The sequence below is a fragment of the Natrix helvetica genome (genome assembly GCF_964273705.1).
Source record: "Natrix helvetica genome assembly, chromosome: 2".
NCBI classification, from domain to species: domain Eukaryota; kingdom Metazoa; phylum Chordata; class Lepidosauria; order Squamata; family Natricidae; genus Natrix; species Natrix helvetica.
Genome location: NC_138552.1, coordinates 30,681,556 through 30,708,057, shown reverse-complemented (window position 1 = coordinate 30,708,057; position 26,502 = coordinate 30,681,556). Strand labels below are relative to the sequence as shown.

Genomic DNA, 26,502 nt, shown 5'->3' with positions numbered 1-26,502 from the left:
CCACCCCCCTGGAGGCCTTCTGGAGGCTTCATGAGCTTCCCTGAAGCCTCCGGAGTGCAAAAAACCCGACCCTATGGGCAAACCGGAAGTTCGGGAACGGACTTCCTGTTTGCTCGGAGGGTCGTTTTGACTGCTCTCGAGGCTTCAGAGAAACCTCCTGAAGGTCCGTGAAGCCTTGGGAGCGCTCAAAACTTCCGGTTTGCTCGGAGGGTCATTTTGAGCATTCCGAAAGCTTCAGGGAAGCCTTCTGAAGGTCCCTGAAGCCTCCGGAGGGCTTCCGGGGGGCAGGTGGGGGAGGCTGTGGAGGCTGTAAAGCCTCTGGAGCCTGGGGAGGGCGAAAAAAGCATGCAAAATGGGGGGGGGTCCGTCTGTAGTGCGCACATGCACACTGGGTGAGTCGCACATTGCATTATGGAGGCAGCACACCTGCAAACGACTCCCCTGCGCTCCCCCCACTTATGGCACGCGAGCCAAAAAAGGTTTGCCATCGCTGTCTTAGAGCATCTCTCTTTTCCCAGGACTATTAGGCAATTAATGTAGAAATGCTTAATCTCAGAAATGAGTGGCAACAAAGTGTTAACAAGATGGATATGCATCCATCAAAATCTGTGATGGCGGACCTATGACATGTGTGCCATAGGTGGCATGCAGAGCCCTCTCTGCAGGCAGTCAAGCGTCACCCCAGCTCAGCTCCACCACACATGCACGCGCACCTCCCGCTGGCCAGCTTGTTATCGGGTCTCCTGCTGCCCATGCACTGGGCACATGCGGGAGATATATGTGCATGTATGGGGCAGCAGAGTGCAAATGCGGGGCTATTGCAAACATGTGCAGGGCACACACAAGGGGTCAAGCATGCGCGTGGTGTCACGCATGCATTGCATTATGGATGTGGGTGCACTAGCGCTTTCGACACTTAGCGCCAAAAAGGTTAGCCATCGCTGATCTAGATGAATATTTAGCTTAATTATAATTCATATGCATAGTTGATCAATATATTTAAAATGTGATCAACTGCACAGAATTACTGGGATGTACTTTATACTGACTTTATTAAAATATGTATTATTACTTGGTGATCTTTCTAGGAAAAAATATGTTTATTTTCTTCACATTGTTCACTTTCAACCATCAAAAGGCACACACTTCCTGGTCTAAGGATATCCTAAATCCTTTAATTTAAAGGAGCTGATTATTATATATAAATTGAATAAATAAATAATCCACAACAGTTTGTTCATTTTATAGAAGTTTTTTTTTTAATTGGAGCAGCATTCATCAAAGTTCATCAAAACAGATAACACAATCATATATATTTGGTAGTAAAGTTCAAACAATGAACACATAGATACAAAATATATATCCTTTAAAGAAAAATAGCGAAAAGGTAAATAGAAAAGATGATTATGAAGAGGTACTTGAACAAATAAGATTGCATCGTTTTAACTTACCAACAAAACTGAATAGAAACCTGGTTGTGTCTCCCACTGTTTCAGTTGTTCCTCTGCTGGTTTTAATACAGAAGTATCTTGACTAGTAGCTTGGGTCAAGACTTGAAGAACAATGTTACTGGCGCTATGGAGATCCATGAAAATCTATCCAAAACATTTTTAAAAATGCATTGTTAGCTTCCTAAGAGGTCCAATTGCTTCTTTTGTACTGATTTAAGTATTTACTAAAAGAGAATTAGGGACATTCAAATTTACAAACATTTTTTTTAAAAAAAATTCTACAACAATTATTAGCAATAAACCTGATTAAAAAGTACAGATCACAATAAAGAATTTGCATATTAACAGACTTATCTTATGTAATACAGTACTGAAAATACTGTGTTTGGCCATGTATAATGCAGTGCAATCTGGCACTATATAACCCCAGGTTAAAAAACTATCCATTCTTCCAATACTCTCTCATACTCACACAATAGGTATCAGTGACTTCAAATACTGAAAATATAAACATGTGTAACTGTAACCATAATGGTCACCCATTAAATATAATTTTAAGTTATGCCCAAGGTCAAGCAAAAATACTGATTTGCTTTCTTCAATATTAGTCCCCATGCCAACAAGCTCTTAGACAAATGTGACAAATGATATAAACTAATCAGCTAATAGTTGAAAATATATGGAAAAAACTGCAATATCTTTAAGAGTGGGCATTAATGCAATGTTTTCAAAAAACAGAAATGACAGGAGGCCAATTACTCATTAGCATAATTGCCCAAGAGCAACTTGCAGTAATCAAATTTTTAAAAAAACTTTCAATATACAGGTGAAACTCAAATAATTAGAATATCGTGCAAAAGTTCATTTATTTCAGTAATGGTGCCAAAAGCACCAAAACCTGGTTCAATGACTGTGGAATTACTGTGCTCGATTGGCCAGCAAACTCACCTGAACTGAACCCCATAGAGAATCTATGGGGCATTGCCAAGAGAAAGATGAGAGACATGAGACCGAACAATGCAGAAGAGCTGAAGGCCGCTATTGAAGCATCCTGGTCTTCCATAACACCTCAGCTGTGCCACAGGCTGATAGCTTCCATGCCACGTCGCATTGAGGCAGTAATTGCTGCAAAAGGGGCCCAAACCAAGTACTGAGTACATATGCATGCTTAGACTTTTCAGAGGTCCGATATTGTTCTATGTACAATCCTTGTTTTATTGATTGCATGTAATATTCTAATTTTCGGAGATTGTGGATTTGGGGTTTTCATGAGCTGTAAGCCATAATCATCACAATTATGACAAATCATGGCTTGAACTATCTTGCTTTGCATGTAATGAGTCTTATCTCATATATTAGTTTCACCTTTTAAATTGCATTACTGAAATAAATGAACTTTTGCACGATATTCTAATTTTTGAGTTTCACCTGTAATTCCAACTAAAAACAGGAATTAAATAAAATCGTCCTATAAAGCTCTGACTTAATAAAAGGCACAATTATAGAGTTAAACTTTCTGAAAATGTATGCAATCTTTTATGCATGCTTACACTGAAAGTAGAAGATTGATTGTTATAATAAATTCAAGAACTACTTTAGTTCAACATCGTTTCCTAAAAGGCCAACCAAATGTCTATGAAGTACCTGAAAGGTGGAGACAGGGACATTCTTTCACCATTATTGCTCTGCAGCTGATATTTGGAGGCCTGCTGCCCTAGGTTGAAGGTAACACTGACAGAGCTCCTCTCCATGCATTCATATAATCCACTTTTAAAACGATCCAAGTTAGTGGCCATCATCACAGTTTTAGCAATTAATTCCACAAGTTAATTTCATGTTGGGCAAATAACTTTTTTTGGTCTATGTTAAATGTCCTTGCATTTAGTTTATTAGATGGCTGGAAGTCAGCTTCATATTAGAAGTGCCAATGTAACTTAATTCACAGGGTAGTTTTATAACTCTACAACAATATAGTACGATTGACTTGTGGGGCCGGCGCGATAAGTTCACAGGGTGCAATAGGACTGGAAATTTATTAGTAGGATTCACTGTGCTAGGGACTCTTTTGTCTTTCACTGTCGGTTATATTGTGTTTTTTGGGGCGGGGAGAAGCGCGAAGGGAGGCTCAGTCAATCTCATTGTACATATGTTGTACTCTGACAATAAAGGTATGAATAGTTTTGTGAGAAGAAAAACTAGATCAGTTCATATTTGGCCTTTGTACTGAGATGACTTACTGAGCCTTCTAGAAATAAAACCTTCCAGAAAAGCAACAGCAGCTGAATACGGAAACATCAGAAGAGGGGGGGGGGGGGAAGAGAACATGGATAAGAGGAATCTGTGATGATGCAAATTAACAGTTTTATATATTCTTAGGTACTGTACATATGTGAATGCGTAAGAATAGATCCCCAATTATCACACTTTAAAGCAATATCTCTCAATAGGTAATAATTATCCCACTAAGGGCATATATCAGCAGTCTAAATGTACGCTAGGCAAGTCCATTTAAATTCCTTCCTGGTCCACACAAATGGAAAAAGATATGAAGCTGTTTCAATGGCACAAAGATCTGCTAAACCAGTCTTCTGTTTCCCATTAATCTCATTCCTTTCCATGTGCTGTCCGTTTAGTGGGCTTTTATATAAGCCACCTCAGGAGCCAGGTATACGAGTTGAAGTTTATCTTGTGAAGCCAGGAATTCCTGTCTATAATGGATCAATCAAGGAAATGTGGGGAGAGCATTTTTCCAGAGGATAAATAAGAAAAGGAAAAAGTTGCAGCAGTAACTGATGCACCTAGAGATAGATTCCTCACCAAATTTATCACTTGGCACTGTCAAGAATTACCCAAGGGCTCCTCCTTTCCCCCAATGTTTCAGAAGCTACCTCATCTATCTCATTTTTGCTTATTCAAGCAAAAGGGCATTATGTTATTTTTCTAGCAAACACATGGGAAGTAGGGGGAGTTCTGGAATACTTTAGAACCTACTCAAATTTCAGCTCAAGCCTGTTCAGAAGCACACAGAGTTCAGGAGAGTTTCACCTCTGTAAACATACACAGGACTGAAATTTTCCCTGCTGTCCTATCTTATTAGACTAACGCATTAAAAAATTATAACAGAACACTTGTATGGGTATAAGAGTACTTTCTACTCTAGAGTTGTTTCTACTGTTGGAGGATCCAGACACTTTTAAATAAGAAGTGAAAAGCTGAAAATATACTGTGCTCTGTACAAAAACAGCAGAATCCATAAACATCAGACATAATCATTCTGCATAATTATTTATTTCTCTTTAAAAGATTAAATTTTTATATCCTTCCAAAACATGGAAGCCTGCTTGTTGGTTTGAGTCTCCTAAACCTAAAAGGGTCGCCAACGTCGGATGACAGATTGTCAACATAATCGCCATGACGGATATGGCACAAAAAAAAACTTAAAGAGTAGAGTATTGGGGTTTATAAGAATGAATTATTTAAATTAAGTTACTTGACTGAGTGGAGTGCCCTATTGCAACTGCCTTTTCCATTATAACTCAAAGTTCATGAATCCTCTCCTCCTCTAAATTCCTGGGAGTCCATCTCAGCAAAGACCTCACCTGGAAAAACAACACAATCCCAGTGGCCAGGAAGGCCCAACAAAGATTCTATTTCCTTAGGGTCTTGCATAAAAACAGGGTGGAACAAAAACTGATGACCTCCTTTTACTGGTCCACAATAGAAAGCGTCCTCACATATTGCATCACGGTATGGTTTGACAGCCGCAGATAGAAAGACATTGCAGAGAGTGGTGAGCACAGCACAAAACATTGTGGGCTGCCCCCTGACACCACTAGAAGAGATCACTAGGGCTTGCTGCCTTAGAAGAGCGAGGAAAATCCTCAGGGACAACTCACCCTGGCCAGCAGTTCTTTACCCTCCTACCATCGGGAAGGAGATATAGAAGTATAGCTAGCCGTGCAAACAAGCTGAAGAAAAGTTTTTATCTGTGGGCTGTCAGACTACTGATAGCAAAATAACATCATAACTAAGTAGTACAATGGACTTGCAGGGCCGGCACAACGTGTAACATTTTCACATTGGTGTAATGGGACTGGGTGTTTGTTAATATGATTTATTAGATTAGGGATTTTTTTCCTTTTGGGGGGGGGGGACGCCTTCGCTGTGTATTGTATTGTGTTAGGGGGTTGCACTGAGGGAGATCAACCAATGTCATTGCACATATGTTGTGCACTGACAGTAGTAGTTGTTATTATTATTACCGTGTTTCCCCAAAATACGACCTGTCCTGAAACTAAAGCCTTGCCACATTTTTCACGTGGACAAAAATATAAGCCCACCCCCGAAAATAACCCCCCTGGACAACCCCCCCCCTCCGGCCAGGCAGAGCACCGCTCACCGACATAGCGGTATCCTGAAGGCGTCAAGCCGCAGGAGCCGGGGGGGAGGGGAGAAAGACGCTCACATTGCTTGGCACCTTCGGGATACCGCTAGGTTGGGGAGTGGTGTTCTGCCTGGCCGGAGAGGGGAGTTGCTGGGCGGCTGCTCCCTTGCGAACTGGCTCCCGAAGAGCCAGGCACAGCCTCAGGGGTGAAGCAGCCATGAGGTGACCAAGCTCACGAGCAACTGCCCGGCAAACCCCCTCTCTAGCCGGGCAGAGTGCCATTCACTGACCTAGGGGGTATCACTAAGCGCCAAGCCACGTGGCGCTCTGCCTGCTCCCCAGCTCCCGCGGCTTGGCACATTAGAGATACCCGCTAGGTCAGTGCATGGAGCTCTGCCCAGCTGGAGAAGGGAATTGCGCAATCGCCTGTTCCGCCTCCAGCAGGTATACCTCCTAGCCTCAACATGTCTAGGCCCAGCTCTTCCTGCAGCTGCCACCGCGCTCCGGCCATAACGTCTTCTCCGGTTCCAAACTACAAAACTTGGCTCCCGAGTCTTCCAGCAGCAGCCAATCTAGGAGTGCGCTCTATGCTTGTGGGCTGGCTGCTGGAAGACTCTCTGTCCGGAAGACTTTCTCTACCCTAGCGGGTATCCCATATGTGCCAAGCCGCGGGAGCTGGGAAGCAAGCAGAGCGCCACGTGACTTGGCGCTTTACTGATACCCTCTAGGTCAGTAAATGGCGCTCTGCCCGGCTGGAGAGAGGGGTTGCTGGGCGGTTGCTCGTGAGCTTGATCACCTCATGGCTGCTTCGCCCCTTAGGCTGTGCTCTTCGGGAGCCAGTTCGCAAGGGAGCGGCCGCCCGGCAACCCCAAAACAATAAGCCCTCCCCTATAGTAAGCCCAAGGCTATATTTTGTAAGTAAAAAAGAAAATAAGACCCTGCCGTATTTTCAGGGAAACACGATATTATTATTATGTGGTTAATCTTTGGTGAGATTCACAGCCTTTGGGGCTGTTTGGTAGCCTAACAGCTCGAGTCCTAACCAAGGACCTAGGAACTGTTAAGGTAATGTCGAAGGATATAAGTTGTTCCAAGTAGGGTGTTTTTTTGTAGAGTCAGAATGTTCAAGTCAGGTAAATTTAGTATTTTCAAATAGTGAGGTAGCCCTTTAGGTATTGCTCCAAGGGTTCCAATTACAATTGGGACAACACATGGTTTCTTTTTCCATAGTCGCTCAACCTCAATTTGCAAGTCCGGGTATTTTGTGATTTTGTCTTGCTGTTTATCTTCAATTCGCACATCACCAGGTATTGCAATGTCAATGAACCATACTTTTTTCTTTTCAATTATTGTTATGTCAGGTGTGTTGTAGGCCAAGGGCCTGTCAGTCTGGATTCTGAAGTCCCACAAGATCTCGCCTTTCTCATTCTCTAAAACCTTCTCAACCTGATGGTCCCAGTGATTTTTGCTGTACTCACATCCAAACTTTTGGCACAATTTCCAGTGAATAATCTAAGCAACGCGGTCATGGCATTGTAGGTAGTCAGTTTGTGAAATTTTGCTGATGAAGCAGTATTATTATTAATAATAATTAATTAATTAATTAATTAATTAATTATCTCTTTTTAATGCATCAGATGCAACCTCGAGGAAACAACTTCTTCGGGTATCAGTTATCGAGAGTTCGACCAACGAAAAACTTGTCTTCGTATTCTAGGAGAAACGGGACCTTTGTGCTACACTTTGGCGAGACGTCCAGTCATAGGACAGTTACATGGCCGTTAGCCAAGGCTTCGGGCCATGAGAAAGAAAAAGGCAAAGCACCTCCTATTGAGAAAATAAAATCGCCCCTCAGGAGCGCCCAAGACCATCCATATTTCAGGACTCGAGCCCATTCACAACTATCGACCGAGGAGGATTGCTCATTTCAGTCCCGACAGGCCGACCGCCGCCTCAGGGTGCGGGGCCTTCGCTGGCTCGCATCCTCACAGGATGGGAAGGAAGGACGGGGCGGATACAGCCAGGCGTGTCTTCGTCCTCTCTCCCCTCCCTCACTTACCGGTGAAGCCGCAGCTCCTTCACGGGCGTCCTGAGTCTGGCGCACGCGCCTTCCCGCTGGTTCCGAAGCTCGCGCCACCAACCTCGGCTCACCCACCACCGTGCCGCGGCAGTTCGGCGCGCTACGCACGTCATCGCTCGGCGCTTCTCTTTCCCCCAATGGCTCTCTCCCCCTATCCCCCTCCTGCTTCTCGTCCTGCGGGCCCGCCCGCTTCTCTTTTTTTCGGGACGATTCCGGCGCCTGAGGAGGGGAGAGAAGAAAAGTCCCCCAATATAACAAAAGTGGATTGAAAAGGAAAAGTGGGCGGGAACTTTTTGTTGTTGTTGTTGGAGATGTGGGAGAAGGACGCCTGTCAGTCTCCTCCCTTCCCGATTCTTCTTTTCCCCAAGAATGACTCTTAGTTTTAAAAGGGTCGCCACCACCAACGGCGTTGCTCAACTCGCCTTCGCCAAGTAGTAAAAGACTTCCCGAAACTCGGTATTCTGACTCGTCCCTCGAGAGGCTTTGCGGAAAATTGAGTCCTCCTCCAGCACTTTCGCCGCGCGATTCCGAAGGCACGGCGGAACTACTCGTCCCGGCAGCCCCCGCGCGTGCGACACCTCCCCCCCCCCTTTCGCCTTCCTTCTCTTCCGAACTTGGCGTGCTGGAGGCCCGGTCGAGCCATGCCGAAGGTGAAGACGAAGCCGCGCGCTCGACAGCAGCGTGGAGAAGGGAAAGGGAAAGGCCCTGGTGAGAGGAAGTTCTCGGGCTAAGGGAGGACAGGAGTGCAGCTTTGTATCATTTGTCTTGTGGGGGTGGGTGCGCTATGATGATAGTAATTTGGAAGGTACCAAGTACTTTGGCTTCGCTGTAGAAGTGATTTCGAATCTTCCCCCAAAACTATCCAGATTCTAATAGAAAGAGAATATCGTGTGTGTGTGTGTGTGTGTGTGTGTGTGTGAGAGAGAGAGAGAGAGAGAGAGAACATTATATATATATATATATATATATATATATATATATATATATATATATATATATATATATATATATATATATATATATATATATATATATATATATATCAATATATATATATATATCATTATATATATAACCCTAACAATATATATCAGCGATGGCGAACCTTTTTTGGCTCGCGTGCCACAAGAGGGGGGAGCGCAGGGGGGTCGTGTGCGGGCGTGCCGCACCCATAATGCAATGCGTGACCCCCCAGTGCGCATGCGCTCACAACAAGCGTGACGCCCCCCATTTTTACATGCTTTTTTCGCCCTCCCCAGGCTCCAGGGGCTTTATAGGAGCCTGGGGAGGGTGAAAACAGCCTCCCCCGCCCCCCCGGAGGCCCTCCAGAGGCTTCAGGGACCGTCCGGAGGCTTCCCTGACACATTTGGAGCGCTTAAAACGACCCTCCGAGCAAACCGGAAGTCACTTCCAGATTGCTCGGAGGGTCGTTTTAAACATTCCAAAGGCTTCAGGAACCGTCCGGAGGCTTCCCTGACACCTTTGGAGCGCTTAAAACGACCCTCTGAGGAAACCGGAAGTCACTTCCAGTTTGGTCGGAGGGTCGTTTTAAGCGTTCCAAAGGCTTCAGGAACCGTCCGGAGGCTTCCCTGACGCATTTGGAGCGCTTAAAACGACCCTCCGAGGAAACCGGAAGTCACTTCCAGATTGCTCGGAGGGTCGTTTTAAACATTCCAAAGGCTTCAGGAACCGTCCGGAGGCTTCCCTGACACCTTTGGAGCGCTTAAAACGACCCTCTGAGGAAACCGGAAGTCACTTCCAGTTTGGTCGGAGGGTCGTTTTAAGCGTTCCAAAGGCTTCAGGAACCGTCCGGAGGCTTCCCTGACGCATTTGGAGCGCTTAAAACGACCCTCCGAGGAAACCGGAAGTCACTTCCAGATTGCTCGGAGGGTCGTTTTAAGCGTTCCAAAGGCTTCAGGAACCGTCCGGAGGCTTCCCTGACGCATTTGGAGCGCTTAAAACGACACTCCGAGGAAACCGGAAGTCACTTCCAGATTGCTTGGAGGGTCGTTTTAAGCATTCCAAAGGCTTCAGGGAAGCCTCTGGACGGTCCCTGAAGTCTTTGGAGCGCTCAAAACGACCCTCCGAGCAAACCGGAAGTCACTTCCGGATTGCTCGGAGAGTCGTTTTAAGCGTTCCAAAGGCTTCAGGGAAGCCTCCGGGAAGTCCCTGAAGCCTCCGGAGGCCCTCCGAGGGGGCGGGGGAGGCTCTTTTCGACCTCCCCAGGCTCCTATAGGAGCCTGGGGAGGGCGAAAAATGGCTTTAAAAAAGGGTAAAATCAGCTGGCCAGCGCGCGCATGCGCACTGGCCAGCTAACAGGGCAGCACCTCGCGTGCCCTAACAAATGGCTGGCATGCGTGCCATAGGTTCGCCATCACTGATATATATGTTGTATTTGTGCTGATAAATAAATAAGAGACTAGTATAGATCTATTTCAAGCTATTTAGCTCTCATCAGCTAGCCATACCCTTACTGGGATTTGAACCTGGGCTGTATTACATATTAGGCAGATGTGTTAGCCACTAAGCCACAGGCTCTCCTCCTTTATCAGCTTTATCATATACATACATACACACATACACACACACACACACACACACACACACACACATTGTATATATAAGACAATCACTTAATCTGAGCATGATTTAAAATTTGTAGAGAGATTTCTAATGTGCAATCCATGAGCAGTCCAATGTGCAAGCATATTTCTGAGCTGGAAGAACTTTATGGGGAAGAGTGAGAAATATTTTAAAAAACTAGAACTAAAGATAAAGCTTGGGAACTTCACCCATATGTTATTGTTTTGATGCTACTTTCTCTGATAAGGGTGCCAGATTCTGAATTGCATAAATTATTAGAGAAGGTATCCCATTATTTAAGATTTTTAGAAAAAAAAACTATTGGCGAGTTTGATACAAAGCTAAGGAGAGTTTGATACAAAATGACTTGTTATAATAATGCATCTTAAAATGTACTTTTATTAGTAGGCATTAGATTCAACACTGGACTTGGTCAGCATATTTTGAAAAATCCCCTGATTGTTAACAGCATTATAGAAAAGGTAAGTGATAATCACAATCATTCATTGTAAGAAAATCAGTCATTCTCATACATTATTGTTAAATCGGTGGTATTTGAAGCTACTAATGTATACCTATTTAATTAGTAAGTCTCATTAAAATCAATGGATCTGTTTCTCACTAAACAAAATACTTAAGAAATAAAATTTGAACTTTTGAATAAAAAGTTCAACTATACCTGTACACAATACAAATTTCCTTGTACATTTTTTAAAAATATAAAGTGTTCAGATATAATATCAGAGAAAAATAAGTTAAATAGTTTGTTCGCATTTAATAATGTCCCTTTTTGACTTGATAGAATTCTGCTTTAGTAAGTCATTTCTCAATGTATCTCACCCTTTCCAAGTAGGCCACACTAGGAAACCAATGTCATGTAAATAAATATTATTTTTTGAAGCTATAATGAGAGAACCTTGAAAGTCTGAATGTATTCCTCCCCCTTCCCTTTATCTTCAGAACTAGGGAGGGTCCTATCTGAGATGTTTATTCCTGCTACATTCTTGCTCTGGACACAACTCTCTTCTCTGACCATTGCTTTGGTACTGCTCTTCCTCCTTTTCCTATAAGACCATTCCCTTTCCCCTGTATATCAATTAAATTTGTCTGTACACAGTGCTAACAGGGCTAGGTTTTTGTGTAATAATATTTTATTCATTCTTTCAGGCTTCCTTATACCCTACAGATGTTGTTCTAGAGGTTGGCCCTGGAACTGGCAACATGACAGTGAAAATGTTAGAAAAGGTGAAAAAGGTAACGTATTTTTCGGAGTATAAGACGCACCGGAGAATAAGACGCACCAAGATTTTGAAGCGGCAAATTAAAAAAAAAAGTTTTTCCACTCTGCAGACCTCAGAAAAACGGCCTGTTTTTTGCAAAAACGCCCCCCCTTTTTTTTCCCCCCAAAAAGGGCATGAATAACCTTTATGAGGCTTGGAGAATGCTCCGGGGGGGGGGGGGGGGCAAAACGAACAAAAAACGGCCCATTTTTTGTGAAAAGGGGCCCTTTTTTTGTATATATATTAAAAAAAAGGCATGCGTAGCCTTTAGGAGGCTTATAGAGTGCTCCTTGGCGCTGGGGGGGGGTGCTCATTTTTGGCCCCAGGAGGCCATTTTAGTGAAGGGGCAGGATTTCTAGAGGCAAAAAATGCTGTATTCAGTGTATAAGACGCACCTAGATTTTCAGCCTCTTTTTTGATGGAAAAAGGTGCATCTTATACTCCAAAAATACGGTAAATCTAAAAACAAAGAAATACTTTTCTTTCCTTTCCCTGTTTGGTCACAAAGAGATAGCACAAAATAGGAAAAGGTAATGAAACAAAAATTGATTGATCGTGTAAAAGAAGAACTAAAAAAGAATCAACCCTAACAACAGGCTATGTTGTATCCCTTCCCGCTCAACCCTCCCTCAACAGAGGGGGAGGGATACAACACTGCCAATCTTCTATTTACAATGCAGTCCTTTTAACAGTTCCAAGAAGATTCCACACTCATTTGCACTCTGGTTCAGGTGATTCTGAGGATACAGATAAACCTCTTAGTGACTAGATGGCTAAGGGCAACTGTCAGAATGCTAATGACCAATGACGGCAAAGAATATAAACCTATTTGCCACCAGTCAGTCAGAACGGAAGAAGCTTCTTGGATGAGAAGTGAAATGTTTTCAAAGTAAAAAACAGGAAAGTCTAGTTGCCTTTTGGGAAAAAGCACCTTTGGGATAGCCAATATATGAGGAACATCAGTATCCAACACAAAGCTTTAAAAAAAAGCCTTAATATTTACAGCTAAACCAGAAGTTTGTTTAAAATTCTATAACAACATAAAGTAATTTGGGGATTTGTTATATATGATATGTCCACAAAAAGATTTTATATATGATTCTCTTTCAGGTAATTGCTTGTGAACTTGATGTAAAGCTTGCTGGCGAACTTCAGAAAAGAGTTCAGGGAACGTAAGTGTTCTGTGTGGTAGCAAAGTCATGTTTTTTTAAACTAGAACCCCTCTTGGAAATGTATTAATGATACAGTATTATTTTCATTTCAGACATTTGGCAAACAAACTTGAAATAAAAATTGGAGATGTATTGAAAAGCGATCTCCCTTTTTTTGATGCTTGTGTGGCTAATTTGCCTTACCAAGTAAGTATAAAACAAGACTTGAAAAATAAGACAAAGACATTGTATTTTTGTGTTAATCTTGTAGTAATCAATCTTTTGTTTTAAATCTCTCCGCCCCCAGATTTCTTCTCCTTTTGTTTTCAAGCTATTGCTGCATCGGCCTTTCTTTAGGTATGTAGAAAAATCTTTCGTGTTTAATATAATTTAGATGGTTTTAGAAATAATATTCAATCCTATTATGATTAACCTTATAGATTAGAATTCACATATTTATCTAGAAAAGAATTAGCAGTGTGTAAAACTAAACCTAGTAAGAAATCAAGTACTATATGTCGGGTTCCCAACCCCCAGTCCACGAAACGGCACTGCTCCGCAGCATACCAGCAAACGGTCCGTGTAAACAAGCAAAGCCGCAGCCGCAGGATGCAGGCAGCACACAAATCCAGTCCACGGAAAACCCTCTCCACCGAACCAGTCCTTGGTGCCCAACAGGTTGCGGGCCGCTGCTATATGTCTACTTTTCAGTGGAGGTATTTGCTTGAATCACACCACCACACCAAACTGGCTGTTTCTCTAAGCCTGTTGTAGAGGATCCATAGAAAAACTCTGAAATGCTTATAAATACTGTCAGATAAGTTTAAAGAACTATTCATCTGGAATGGGTTGAAGCAAACTATGTTGTTTATCAGTCTATGATCTGTAAACATCAGTCCTCTCAAAGTGTCAGCATTAGTCTCTTACCTTGTAAGAATAACGTATTATTTCAAGAGCATTGTGTAATTCAAAGTATTTGAAATCTTCATACAATAATACTCATACTGCATTTAGCAGCTAAGTCCTCACAATACAGATGAAACTCGAAAAATTAGAATATCGTGCAAAAGTTCATTTATTTCAGTAATGCAACTTAAAAGGTGAAACTAATTCTAATTTTTCAAATTTTGCCTGTATTTTAAACTGCATTTATTAAGCTGCACAGTAGTGGTGCATGACTTAACCTAGCCTATAGTATCTACTTGATATTCACGGAGTTCAAAACAGTAAGCTGGTTTAAAACCTATCAAGCAATATGTATAAACATTGTTGAACAAATGTCAAGTTCTTAATCTTTTCCAGGACAGGGCTAATTCAGAGTAGTATTAAACTTGCATCTCATGTTTATTTTCCAGGTGTGCAGTACTCATGTTTCAAAGAGAATTTGCTCTTCGCCTAGTTGCAAAACCAGGCTCTCACCTATATTGTAGGCTGTCTGTTAATACTCAGCTGTTAGCTCGTGTTGATCATCTAATGAAAGTAAGCAAAATAATAAATAATTTTATCTTGAGTTTTTGGAATTTTAGATAAGACAGGATGGTTGTAAGGTTGTGGAAGTTTTAATAGGATGAAGATAGATTTTTTATTTTTTTTATCGTTAAACGACTTGGCAATTCACAACACTCTAAAGAAGTTACAAAAAATAAATTAAAAGGAGAAAGATGAAAAGTTATTCTTTCTTTGACAGTTGACTTTATTATGTTTAACAGGTAGGAAAAAATAATTTTAAACCACCACCCAAAGTTGAATCCAGTGTTGTAAGGATAGAACCAAAGAACCCTCCACCTCCAATTAACTTTCAGGTGAGATTTATCAGTATGATCTGAAATCCATGAAAGCAACCTAGAATCTCCTAAGTGTACATTACCTTTAGATATCTGGACAACTGTACCTGAGTGCCACATTTTGTCTGAAGCCTTTCTAATGCTCCATATTTTGTTATTCACTGAACAGCATTAAATGATAATTAAGTATATAGTATAAGAAGTGGAAACATTCATAGCTTCATTTACATTTCTAAAACTTGTAATGAGATTCAAAGGTATGAAAGGTTTTTCCTGTCGCTGTCAATATCTACCCTATCTTTGAAAATAATTGTTTCATATAACGCAAAATTTATCCAATTATCCTTATCACGCTTTCTATGGAATTGCCGCTCATAGAACCCCAACACATCTTCAGCTAAGATTAAAGTACAAATGAAAAAAAAGGGAAGATGATGAAAGATGTCAGAGGTTAATTTAATAGTGATCAACAGAAAGCAGCCTTCATGTGTGGTGCAAGAAACTATGTTTACTCTCTAACGTATTTGTTTAGGAGTGGGATGGTCTACTGAGGATAGTGTTTGTCAGGAAAAACAAGACACTTGCTGCCATTTTCAAGTAAGTTACACTTTTTAAATGTTGAATTGCTTGCAGCCTTGTCACTGAATTTTCCTCTTCCCAGATTGGTGTTTCCCCCTGCTGTTGTAATTTATTGTTGGTAAAAGATAGCCGTTGATAAAATATTGTTTTCTTTGACCAGAAATCCTAAAAGAGTATGTATTGCTGTATGAATACCAGGCAAAAGCGTATATTGCTTAGATTTTATGCTGGCCATTAACTAAGAGCAAAGAATAGAAGAATGTGGTTGATTTGATTTATACTGTTTTGTCTGATCATTTTGAGAAAGAGAACTAAGTCCTTATTCAGGAATTACCTAGACCAGGGGTGGGGAACTGTGGCTCTTTTGCGACTTGTGGACTTCAACTCCCAGAATTCCTGAGGCAGCTATGTTGGTTCTGGAATTCTGGGAGTTGAAGTCCACAAGTCGCAAAAGAGCCACAGTTCCCCACCCCTGACCTAGACAAACGGTAAATCAGTCATCAGGGCTCCCATGAACCACAAATCTCCAGAGGTATAACATCAGATTGTTTATTTATAATTGCTGTTGATTATGAAAGGAAATGAACAGCACCATGCAGGTGCCTAAAGATGATCTTGTGTTCTTGTTCCCTCTTGTCTTTTGGTTATTCTCTTCGATTGGTATTCTTGTTAATGGAAATTAAACTTTCAGGATATGAATACTATGTAGCTAAAATTTCCTTGTTCCTTTAGCAGTTAAAAGTCGTAAACTATGCTTGTATAGTCTGTTTTTGTTTGCATATTATACTACGTAATAATCTGACAAAGAATTAGTACTGTCAAAATGGCAAGCATTCCTTTCTATTAATTTTCAATCCTGCATGTTTCCAGGGTAGTTTCAACACAACTCCTTTTCATTCTGTATTAATTATGCAAACATTTTCCCCTAACCTTTAGTAAAAAAAAAAGTCTCCCAGAGCAATTTATAAAAAATAGTAAAATCGATAGTTGTTGCCCTATCAAAGATACATTGATGAATGAAAGAAACTGAGGAGACAGGAGAAAAAGTATTACAGTGGCAGATCAGTCTGTCCAGAAAGCTCTTTTCTGCTTTTTTATTACTCAGAGTTAGTGAGATACGAGTATTAAAAAATAGAAAAAAAGTATGAAGCTATGTTTGGACATGGTACAAGCAAGGTCAGTTTGTAAGGATATTAAAGTGTTAAGAGATGTAGTGCATGTTGGTGCAAACTAACATTAAACATCAGTTGAAAAGAAAGACATTTGCAAAAGAATAATTTTACAATTCAAATTTTTCAAAAAATTTATATAAGTGACTTTCCTTTTTTTCATTATTGCAGTTCAAATGCTGTGAAACAGCTGCTGGAACAGAATTACAGAATTCACTGTTCACAAAATAATTTGGTAAATATTTCTGATCTATTACAGTCTTTTATAAAGCATCTTTGTTTTGAGCTATGTCACATAATTTTCTATTTTTCCGACAGCAAATTCCTGAAAATTTCAATATTGCTGAACTTATACATGAAATCCTAAAAGATACTGGCTATTCAGAAAAACGTGCCCGAGTAATGGATATTGATGATTTTATAAGGTAAAAACAAATGTATTTACTTCAAGATTACTCTTAACTTCGTGGTTGAAACAGAGATTTTACTGGAATGAAAGCAAAAATAAGTGTGAGATTTATGCATCAGGAAGAGTAAGGACCACTGTTTTTAAATAGTGGGTGGAATTTGGACAAATATTAGATTTGATTTACATTTAGAATTATAATTATTTAGATTTTAATTAAAATTTATTGGATGTAATTTCCTCTTAAAATTAAGCTCATCAGCAACTTAAAATTATATATTAATCTTTTTTTCTACTATATTAATTAACAGCTGTTACTTAACATTGCCACTTTATATAAGGGCACAATGGTTCTGAGTGACTTTGTCCTGAACAAAACTGTACGAAAAGAATGTGCCATGGTAGAAACAGAGGTGTGAACATTATCTAAGTGGAAGAAACTAGTCAATATAATAGAATTGGCTTCAAGATGAAGTGTAATGTCAAGCGCAGGAAATCAGGAGTCAAGGCGGTTCAAATGAGTACAGGTTTTTATTGCATGCTAACAATCTCTAGAGACTGATGACACACTTCTGGGAGAGGGGGCGGTCTAGAAGCACATAAAACACTTGTCCCTTCCATCGGGCTCAGCCTGGTCATCTCCCACATGTACAGAGAAAACATTGTTCCTGCTGTGTGGGAAATTAAATGTTGAGCCCATTTGGAAGTAACATCCATTATACCACCTAAAGCTTACTAAAACAAGAATATTTTCATTTTCCAGCGTTCTTCATGGCTTCAACGCAAAAGGGATTCACTTTTCCTGAGGGGATTACAGGAAAGCTGCTGTGAAGATTGAACTAATTTACATAAATATATGTTATAGTAGAATATATTCACAATGAATGTAAACCAACCATCAACTGGCTCTTACCAGTTTTTAAGCTTTTTTATTTTATTTAGTGAAGAATGTATCCATTTATAAATATTATTAAAAGCATCTGGAAATGCATCCCATAGCATCTAGCTTCTCCCAGTAAGTGCTTATATTTCAAGCTATGTATTGATAGTTACTCATTAAAAAATTGTGTAACTGATATGGAAGTTAGGAATGTCTCTAATGCCAAACTTGACATTTTTTTTAATGCCCAAATATTCTTTATATTGTGCATTGCAATAATTTTCTATTAAAGCGATCGCTTCTGTATTTACAAGACTGCAATGTAGTCTTTAATATTATACAATATTAATTTCCTCCATACTCTGTATTTCGTGTCGTGTGTGTGTGTGTGTGTGTGTGTGTGAGTGAGTGAGTGACCAGCATAGGGTCCTTTAGATAGTTGCACAGGATTGCAGTAACAAGCAGGTTGCTGCAATTTGAACCATTTTGTTTCCTGAGAGGCAGTTCCTCTATAAAGGAAGCAGCACAATAGAATAAAGGCCCAAGCTTCAAATTCATCAGCATCTCATGGGCAGAAGCTTCCATGGAACTGTGTGCTTTTGTCTTAAAAGAATTATTGAAGTAGAGTATTAGCACACACAAAGGTTGATACTATGATACTTTGAGGTAAATCTATGATGTTGAGCTAAGGGGGGATTATGTAACCAATTTCCAGCTACCATGTTAGTAAATAGTATGCCTATCTCCTTGCATGCTTATATGTGTAAGACCAGGAATGTCAAACTGGATTACTTAAGAGGGCTGGATCAGCATTGTAGTTTTTCGCTGTACGGCCAGGGACGTATGCCTCCTACAACATTCTGCCAGCCAAAATGGGCCATGCCCCCCTCCCCTGCATGCAGTCCCCCTGTACTCCATTTTGGCCAGCAGAGTGCTGCAGGAGGCTATCCAGGCTGAAAATGGGGTATATGTGTGGGGCTCCCCCGCACTCTATTGTGGCTGCCAGAGGCACTGCGGACCAATCCGGCCCCATGGCCCAGATTTAAGCACCCCGCAGGCATTGAGTTTGACACTTCTGTGTAAGACTGATTCGATATTTTTCCAGCTCAGTCATATCCCATTCTTTCAGCAACTGGGAGAAAATATACACTGCTGCAGTTTCTGCTCTATCTTTACTTTCCAAGGAGCATAGAAAGAATCTGCTAATTGGTTCAGACCTTGGGGTGAAGAATTCACCTTTAGTGAAACATTAAATGCAGTCATAAATTCCAATTTCAACCTTATTAGGCCCACCAATAAATGGAATGCATTGGACTCACAACTCAATTCTTGGAAGTTTTCTCATAAACATTGACCAAGTTGCATCTCAGCTGGAACATAACATGCTGCCTTCATGTGGAAAAGGATTTTAAAAAACCTGAAATGCTTCTGAGTCATTTGGGTTAAATGGAAAAAATGCATTTATTTTTCCAATTCTCAGATGAGTGGAGTATTATCCGTCATAAACTTTATCCAACCTGCTCAAGCTTATATCCATTAATAATTTTGTTAAATTATTCTTGCCTTTATTGTGTATAATTTAAGTGTAACTGGTGTTACTTGCAGAAGAAAATGAACAAAGTACTTTCACTGTTATCAATCAGCATTAGTAACAGGATCACAGCATCATCTATACAATATCACTGTGCTTTATGCCTACCAGTAATATTTGTCCTGAAATAACTAACCATGCAGATAATAGGACAATAATGCAGCCTTATTTTACTAGTTCCCATGTCTACAACCTGAACTGCTTTTTTTATAAGCGTAACTTCTAAAAAGTTATGCCTCTGAAATAGCTTCCATATAGGACATCCCTCTCTCCTATTGTGATCATACTATTTTCCCCTGAAAGACCAGATTTTTCTGCACATTACCTTTAAAATCGGAAGATCAACTTAAATATGCATAGGCTGTAGCAATTGAAGTTTTTTTTCCCCATCTAATCTTGGGATAAGAATATATGTCATTTTCTTTTCAGGTTAATCAAATAGACATTACTTAGCATACAAAAGAAAACTATGGCCTTATGTACGATTAAAAAGAAAATATGGCTTCTCATAGTCCTGATATCACGGGTGTCAATTCACCATGTTAAGTCAAGTGACATTTCACAACTTTTCCCCATTCATGGAACTGGAGTGGGCATGGTCTGCATGTGACGCATCTGGCTTGTGGGCCACCAGTTTGACACCCCTGCCTTACATGATGTGCCCTCTAGAAAGGAAGATATCATACAGAAGATTTCACATTTCTATGTAGATGACATAACCAACAAAATCAAAAGCTTAGTAAGGAATGTAGAAAACTGATATTTTTATGTATATGAGTTTTACTTTCCGGGTTGATGTATAACGGTAAAGATTCCCCTCGCACATATGTGCTAGTTGGTTCCAGCTCTAGGGGGCAGTGTTCATCTCCATTTCAAAGCCAAAGAGCCAGCACTGTCCGAAGAAGTCTTCGTGATCATGTGGCTGGCATGACTAAACATTGAAGGCGTATAAAACGCTGTCACCCTCCCACCAAAGGTCGTCCCTATTTTTCTACTTGCATTTTTTATGCTTTTGAACTGCTAGGTTGGCAGAAGCTGAGACAAGTAACAGGAGCTCACTCTGTTAAACAGCACTAGGGATTTGAACCGCCAAACTGCTGACCTTTCTGATCAACAAGCTCAGCATCTTAGCTACTGAGCCACCATGTCCCTTGGTTGATATATACTTCAGCCAAAATAAATATTCCTTATTCTCTACCGCAGAATAAGTTCTGTGTCAAAAATAGAATATGGGATGTCAATTAATTGGTCTATGAATATTTATATTTCCAACAATGTCAGTGATAGCTTTGTTAAGAAACCATGTAATTATTCATTCAGCAAAGACCAATTCTTATTAGAAAAAAAGTGTACCAATTCCCAGACTGAGACTTAGAGTTCTTTTATAGAAGCAAAATTCTCATTTCTAATTTATATTTCATAATTAAATTTATTAAACACAATTGTGTAAAATCTACATTGCTATTTCAGTTTCATGTTTACAGGTGCTTTGTCATCAAGATAATGGCAAGGGATTTCCACAGCCTACCTTCTTATGGGAATTATGTTAAATACTGAAAACATTGGCTTATTTACACTCTCTTGTCATTGCTCTCCCTGTATTTCCCTCAGCCACAGCACAGATGGATTATGTTCCAGAAACAAAACATGAAACAGTTTCAAGTAATGTTTGTTGCTGAAGTGAGTGCCTGGAATATATATATTGGGAACAGAGTTAACTCCTAGAGAGTCCTGAATAAATCTGACTTTAAAGGAAAGACATAAAAGGGGTAATTCTTTTGGACAGCAATTTGAAAAAAATATTAAAGTGCCACCACCTTAAAAGTGCTGGACACACAGTGCCATTTATGAAGGCTTTAGGCTTCATGGATTATTTTTCAGCATGTGGAGTATATATTGTGCCAATCCTCAAATGATACTAATTCACTCCACTTTTCAAGTGATGGCACTGTACAACTGGAAGATACATATTAGCTACTTTCTTTTAAAGCAACAGTACTAACTACTTGCAAACTACAATTAATGCACATGTAAACTGTCATGCATCAAAAAGCCAATTTTAATAGGAAGAGAAAGGGTTATTTTGATATCCTATTTTTGGGATACCTCTTCTATTCTTATGTAGAGATCAGGTTGCATTTTTTATTTGGACAACCCTCTAGGACACATATTGTAAATCTGCACTACTCTAGATATAACTCTCCTTCATAATCCAGAACCATTTTATTACATATTCACTAATTTATAGCTTTGTTCTTTACAAAGAAGATGTTAGATTCACTCTTTATGGCAGGGGTGTCCAAACTTGGCAACTTTAAGACTTGTGGACTTCAATTCCCAGAATTCCCCAGCTGGGGAATTCTGGGAATTGAAGTCCACAAGTCTTAAAGTTGCCAAGTTTGGACACCCCTGCTTTATGGCATTGAAAGAAACCATGATTCCCGATTTATACAGAGAAAAAAATGAAATGGCTCACTGCCAATCCACACTGACAGTCTTTAATTCCAGATCAATGATATGGCACATAACTATGAAATGAAGAACTAGTCACAAAATGAAAAACAAAACAACACACATTAAAATGTACAAAAAGCAAAAGTAATTTACATTGACAAATAAAGAGTGGCATTTATTAAGGCTGTGCTTTAGAGAGGACATTTAAGATCAGGTTGCCTTGATCAAGGCACAAAACACGTAGAGGTAAGCACAGCTGTTTAGAAGAAGAGGTATATACAATCACTGATGAGGTGGGCATGCATACAAATACAAAACTGCACAGCTGTTCTTTGCAACAACTTGACTAAATGAAACAAAATTCTGTGAAGTTTTTACAAGTCCACCATTGTACTTCATTATTTTTTTTAAAAAAAAAATTGGCAAAATTTCCAAAACATAAAAAGATTCACAATTTTGAGTACGTTAAAACATTTGAAACAAAAAGTGCTTCCCAGCTCCCAAACCTGCCTGGTTGTTCTATCTGGTCTAGATGCATTTTCCAGACATTCAGGAGCGTTCCACACAACTGAAATGTTGGCTGGGGGAGGAAGAAATGGAACATTTCTACAGACACTTCAAAAGTTTTAGATCTTTCAAGTAGACGAGACTTCTTACTACTTCATTTCCAACCAGCTGCATGGTATAGCAATGAAGATTCAGGCATCTTTTAGCAGCAGAGGTTCGCCTCAAAGGGCACGTGGTCTCTTCGGATTGATTTGTTTACTAGCCTGTTCTTCTTCTTGTAGTGCTGTGCGAAAGGACTTCACTTTATCTAAAAAAGCAACAAAAAAGGGAAAGCTCTGTCAAATAATTTCAGTGGGCTTCCAATGCCCAATTCATGAGGCAACTGCTTTATTTGGATATAATCTTTAAACTGTAGCTTAAAGGAGAACTTGAAGGCTGCTGGGACCCACAGACTCACCACCTCCTCTCTATTCCTCCTCTCTATTCCTCCACCAGGATGGCCACAAAGAGAAAACAGGAAGCTTCTGCCTCCATTCTAAATAAATCAAATCATAGCTTACACGCAATTCCTAAAGGATACCTGACCACCGCTAACAACATACCTTCATATATTATAGTTTGAAGTAATGTAAATGGAAGCAAAGTCTTCTACATTAAACACAAGATGAAGAAGAACTGTAGGAACCTATGGATTGCTATAAATTATAGTGGATCACTTTTCCACAACTGCTAGATGTCATATGTTGTCTACACATGTGACAGGCTACAAGTTACAGAGAGATATCCCAACTTCTCCCCTTTTGAGAAAGCAAGTTTGAGTCTGTCTTAAAACATGGAACTGGAGGAGTAAGAGAGAGAAGCTGAACACTGAAGCTGGGATGAGTACTGGGGTTCTTTGAATCTCCTCAGCAACTTCAGAATTAACCTACTATAATATCCAGGAAGCTTAAGGTCCAGAAATCAGGAAAATTGCTATCCACAATTTTCCCTCCGAGGACTTCTGAGAGGGGTGACGTGAGACTGCCAATCTTTCAAGCTCAGCCACTCTGCTACAAGGTCATGTAACATTCTGATTATTTCTAAGCTCATAATGCTGGCTTTATCACTAACTCGCCTATTTCTCACTGTATGTCTGCCAAGTACAGAAATTTGCAGAAGATTTTTCAGAATAATATCATTCAAGTGTCTGTAGCTTGACAGGCATTTTACATTTCCTTGAAGAATTTTATGAGAAAGTTTGCATTACTTTCAATAGTCGTACTGTTTGGGGGAAAAAGTAAAACAGGAACAAATATGCATTCATTGAAATTGTAATAAAAAACTATGTGCCACCACATAGTATGTGTCTGTATGTTATCCTCTAATATTCCATAATAACCAAAATGAGATATTATACTACAATATGATTTCAACTGAAAATCCTTGTGTAACATCTAGAATTCCATTTACATGTATGTTTATTGATCTATTGATTTAAGAAGATTTTCCTAATTTTTAATTGTGCTGAGAAAGAGGAAGGAGTTGTTTCACAATTACTGTCTAAATTCTAAAACAATGTAGCTCTTAATCTAGTAATATTCTCATAGACACAAAAAGCATTCCAAAAAAGATAAAAGCCTCTACCTCGAAGTTCTGTCAAAATGTAAATTTTTTGTTCTAGAATTGCTTCAAGTTGTGTAGCATATGAATCTACATCATAGTCTACTTCTTCTGTCATTTCCAGGAGCGCTTTTTCATCTTCTAACCATCTAATTGATTCCTAAAAGCATCAAAGAGAGAGAGAGAAACACAATAATTGGATCAAGGAAAAGAATTATCAGATATAATCTGAAGTGGATTACCACCTCTCTTAAATTACCACATTGTTTGAAAGTGGTTTAAATGATAATATCAAACTAATCATCTCAAAAATTATTTTTAAAGTTCTAGTATTCTTTTTAAAAATAAAAATGGCTAAAAATATTAGCTTTGTGATATTAAGCTCATAAAAAGCAATAAGGAAAAACATGATGTAATTCCATCTACAGATAGTCCTCTACTTATGACCACAATAGAGCCAAAAATTTCTGTAGCTAAGTAGACATTGGATAAGTGAGTTTTGCCACATTTTACGGCCTTTCTTGCCACAGTTGTTAAGTGAATCACTGCAGTTGTTAAGTTAATGGCATGGTTGTTAAGTGAATCTGGCCACCCCATTAATTTTGCTTGTCAGAAGGTCGCAAAGATGATCACATAAACCCAGTACATTACACCGGTCATAAATATGTGTCAGTTGCCAAACACCTGAATTTTGATCATGTGACATGAGGATGCTGAAACAGTCATAAGTGTGAAAACCTGTCATAAGTCAGTCATGCTGGTTACCTATCACGATTCCAAACCAACCCAACAAAAGAAGAGGGCACAACGTGAGCAGAACAGGTCTCTTTACTGGAGTTTCGGGTTGGCACGTGGTGGCCAATACAAGTAAGAGGGCTTTTAGCCAGATTTACTGGCTTCTGCTAGACTCAGTATGCCCTGCCCTCACAGCTGGCTCCAGCAAGTACTTTTTGGGCCCAGATCCAGTAAGTACTCTTTTAGCCCAGTTGCTCCCTGGCCAACTACAGGAAGTATTCTTCAGGCCTGGATGGCTTCTGAACCGACCACAGCTGGCTTGCCTTCCTTGCTCCTCTCCCAGTGTGAATTGCATCACCCATCTGTGTTCCCATGCATCCCCCTCCCCGTGTGTGTGTATGTGTGTGTGTGTGTGTGTGTGTGTGTGTGTGTGGCAACTCTGAAACAGCGTGTGGTCACAACTTTGAACGGTGCACTGTCTTGGATGTTGACAACATTTTTCAGTGCTGTTATAATCTCAAACAGTCACTAAATAAACTGTTATAAATTGAAGACTACCTGTACTTTATTCGGTTCATATATCTCGAATTAAAACAAAAAAAATTATATAGTAATTGTTTAATTTATAACCCCTTATAATTCCACGCTTCCCCTTATGTCACAAAAACTTTATAAATGTTTAAAAGAAGCCAAATCAAGTATCTATAAAGAAATAATTCTACTGTCAACTTTCTTTGTAATTACCAAATATTGAAACTAGTTTGCCAGTTTAAAAATTTGCAATAAGTTTCAGTTATTTAAACAATTCTCACTTTGCAAACAGCTATGACAAAAACCAATTTAAGCCCTTTGGAAATTACATACAAATGTAAAAAGAAAAAAATGTTTCTAATTCAGATTTACTTTTCAAATATTTCAGTGGGACTTCAAAATACATTTTAGCATTGTTTAGGAGAAAACCATGCCAATGAATTTTACATCCATATGTTCTTTCATTAGTTATTTCTGAAAGTTCCATCACTTCGACAATAACTGACATTCTAGGATGGTGAAATTGTTTTTTAGAAAGCAATCCCACTGGATTTTGGGGGTGCTGCTGTATTAAACACTCAATGGCTCCAATTGCCATATTTTTCAGAGCATAAGACACACCTTTTTCCCTCAAAAAAGAGGGTGAAAATATGGGTGCGTCTTATACACTGAATACAGCATTTTTGGCCTCCTGAAACCCCGCCCCCTTTGCAAAAATGGCCGTGCATAGCCTTCAGAAGACTTCCAGAATGCTCCTGGGGGCTGGGGAGGGCAAAAATGAGTGAAAAATGGGCCATTTTTTGCTCTCCCCCCACAGCCCCCAGGAGCACTCTATAAGCCTCCTAAAGGCTATGCATGCCCTTTTTTGACAAAAACGGGCCTGTTTTTGTGAGGTCTGCAGAGTGCAAAAACCATTTTAAAAAATCTGCCTCTTCAAAATCTTGGTGCGTCTTATACTCCGGTGCATCTTATACTGTGAAAAGTACGGTACCTCAGACAGTGTCCCAAAGCAGACATACATCCCATTCCAACCACTTCCTTCTCACCAAATTGGCATGGGCATGCACTCTACACCAACCATAAGGCAATTCAGTTTCACTATCATACTTTTCAGCTTTGCACAAAGTTAGTGCGTAAGATCCTTATTTTATATTGTGCAATCTCTCATAAAGCATTTACCTGGAAGACAGCTCTGTGGTCTTCTACTACTTGTTCTTCCATTTCCACCATCTGTGACACTGCTTCATGAAAAGTGAATAACTGTGGTGAAACTTCTTCCTCCTTTAAGAAACAATAAACCTCACTGTAATAAGTTGCAAAATGGAAAGCAAAGGAAAC

At 39.9% G+C, this 26,502-nt stretch overlaps 3 protein-coding genes across 11 annotated transcripts in view; 1 reads left to right on the top strand and 2 right to left on the bottom strand.

Annotated features, from left to right (window-relative positions):
• The window catches only part of IPO11 (importin 11), an 83,811-nt gene extending 75,344 nt beyond the window's left edge, over positions 1-8,467 (bottom strand). The window contains exons 1-2 of one of the 3 annotated variants that reach the window (XM_081944134.1): positions 8,338-8,467; positions 1,452-1,595 (exon numbers count right to left, since the gene is read on the bottom strand). In XM_081944134.1, the coding sequence (XP_081800260.1) occupies positions 1,452-1,589 (138 nt within the window). In that variant the 5' untranslated portion in view covers positions 1,590-1,595; positions 8,338-8,467. Of the gene's footprint in view, positions 1-1,451; positions 1,596-2,399; positions 2,595-7,894; positions 8,033-8,337 lie in introns of those variants that run through there. The other 2 variants (XM_081944133.1, XM_081944135.1) reach the window with 2 other exon arrangements.
• DIMT1 (DIM1 rRNA methyltransferase and ribosome maturation factor) lies at positions 8,435-18,053 on the top strand. Of its 2 annotated transcripts, none has more exons than XM_081944138.1 (12): positions 8,435-8,623; positions 10,907-10,980; positions 11,666-11,752; positions 12,889-12,950; positions 13,043-13,136; positions 13,237-13,286; positions 14,285-14,408; positions 14,639-14,731; positions 15,246-15,310; positions 16,633-16,696; positions 16,780-16,886; positions 17,631-18,053. In XM_081944138.1, exons 1-12 carry the CDS (start codon positions 8,557-8,559, stop codon positions 17,671-17,673), a joined length of 930 nt encoding a protein of 309 aa, XP_081800264.1. In that variant the 5' UTR covers positions 8,435-8,556; the 3' UTR covers positions 17,674-18,053. The 2 variants fall into 2 exon arrangements, with proteins under 2 accessions (XP_081800264.1, XP_081800263.1); XM_081944137.1 differs by having other exon boundaries at positions 10,904-10,980.
• Positions 18,054-21,822: 3,769 nt separating this feature from the next.
• The window catches only part of KIF2A (kinesin family member 2A), a 65,808-nt gene continuing 61,128 nt past the window's right edge, over positions 21,823-26,502 (bottom strand). For all 6 annotated transcript variants that reach the window (XM_081945207.1, XM_081945209.1, XM_081945211.1 and 3 more), the window contains 3 exons: positions 26,344-26,445; positions 23,923-24,058; positions 21,823-22,606 (listed from right to left, as the gene is read on the bottom strand). In XM_081945207.1, the coding sequence (XP_081801333.1) occupies positions 22,521-22,606; positions 23,923-24,058; positions 26,344-26,445 (324 nt within the window). In that variant the 3' untranslated portion in view covers positions 21,823-22,520. The remainder of the gene's footprint in view (positions 22,607-23,922; positions 24,059-26,343; positions 26,446-26,502) is intronic.

Excerpts from the sequence above, each read along its gene's own strand:
- DIMT1 (XM_081944137.1), top strand. The coding sequence starts at position 8,557 with ATGCCGAAGGTGAAGACGAAGCCGCGCGCTCGACAGCAGCGTGGAGAA. Across the intron at positions 10,981-11,665 it reads TTAACAGCATTATAGAAAAG|GCTTCCTTATACCCTACAGA; the intron begins GTAAGTGATAAT and ends TCATTCTTTCAG. Across the intron at positions 14,732-15,245 it reads CACCTCCAATTAACTTTCAG|GAGTGGGATGGTCTACTGAG; the intron begins GTGAGATTTATC and ends GTATTTGTTTAG.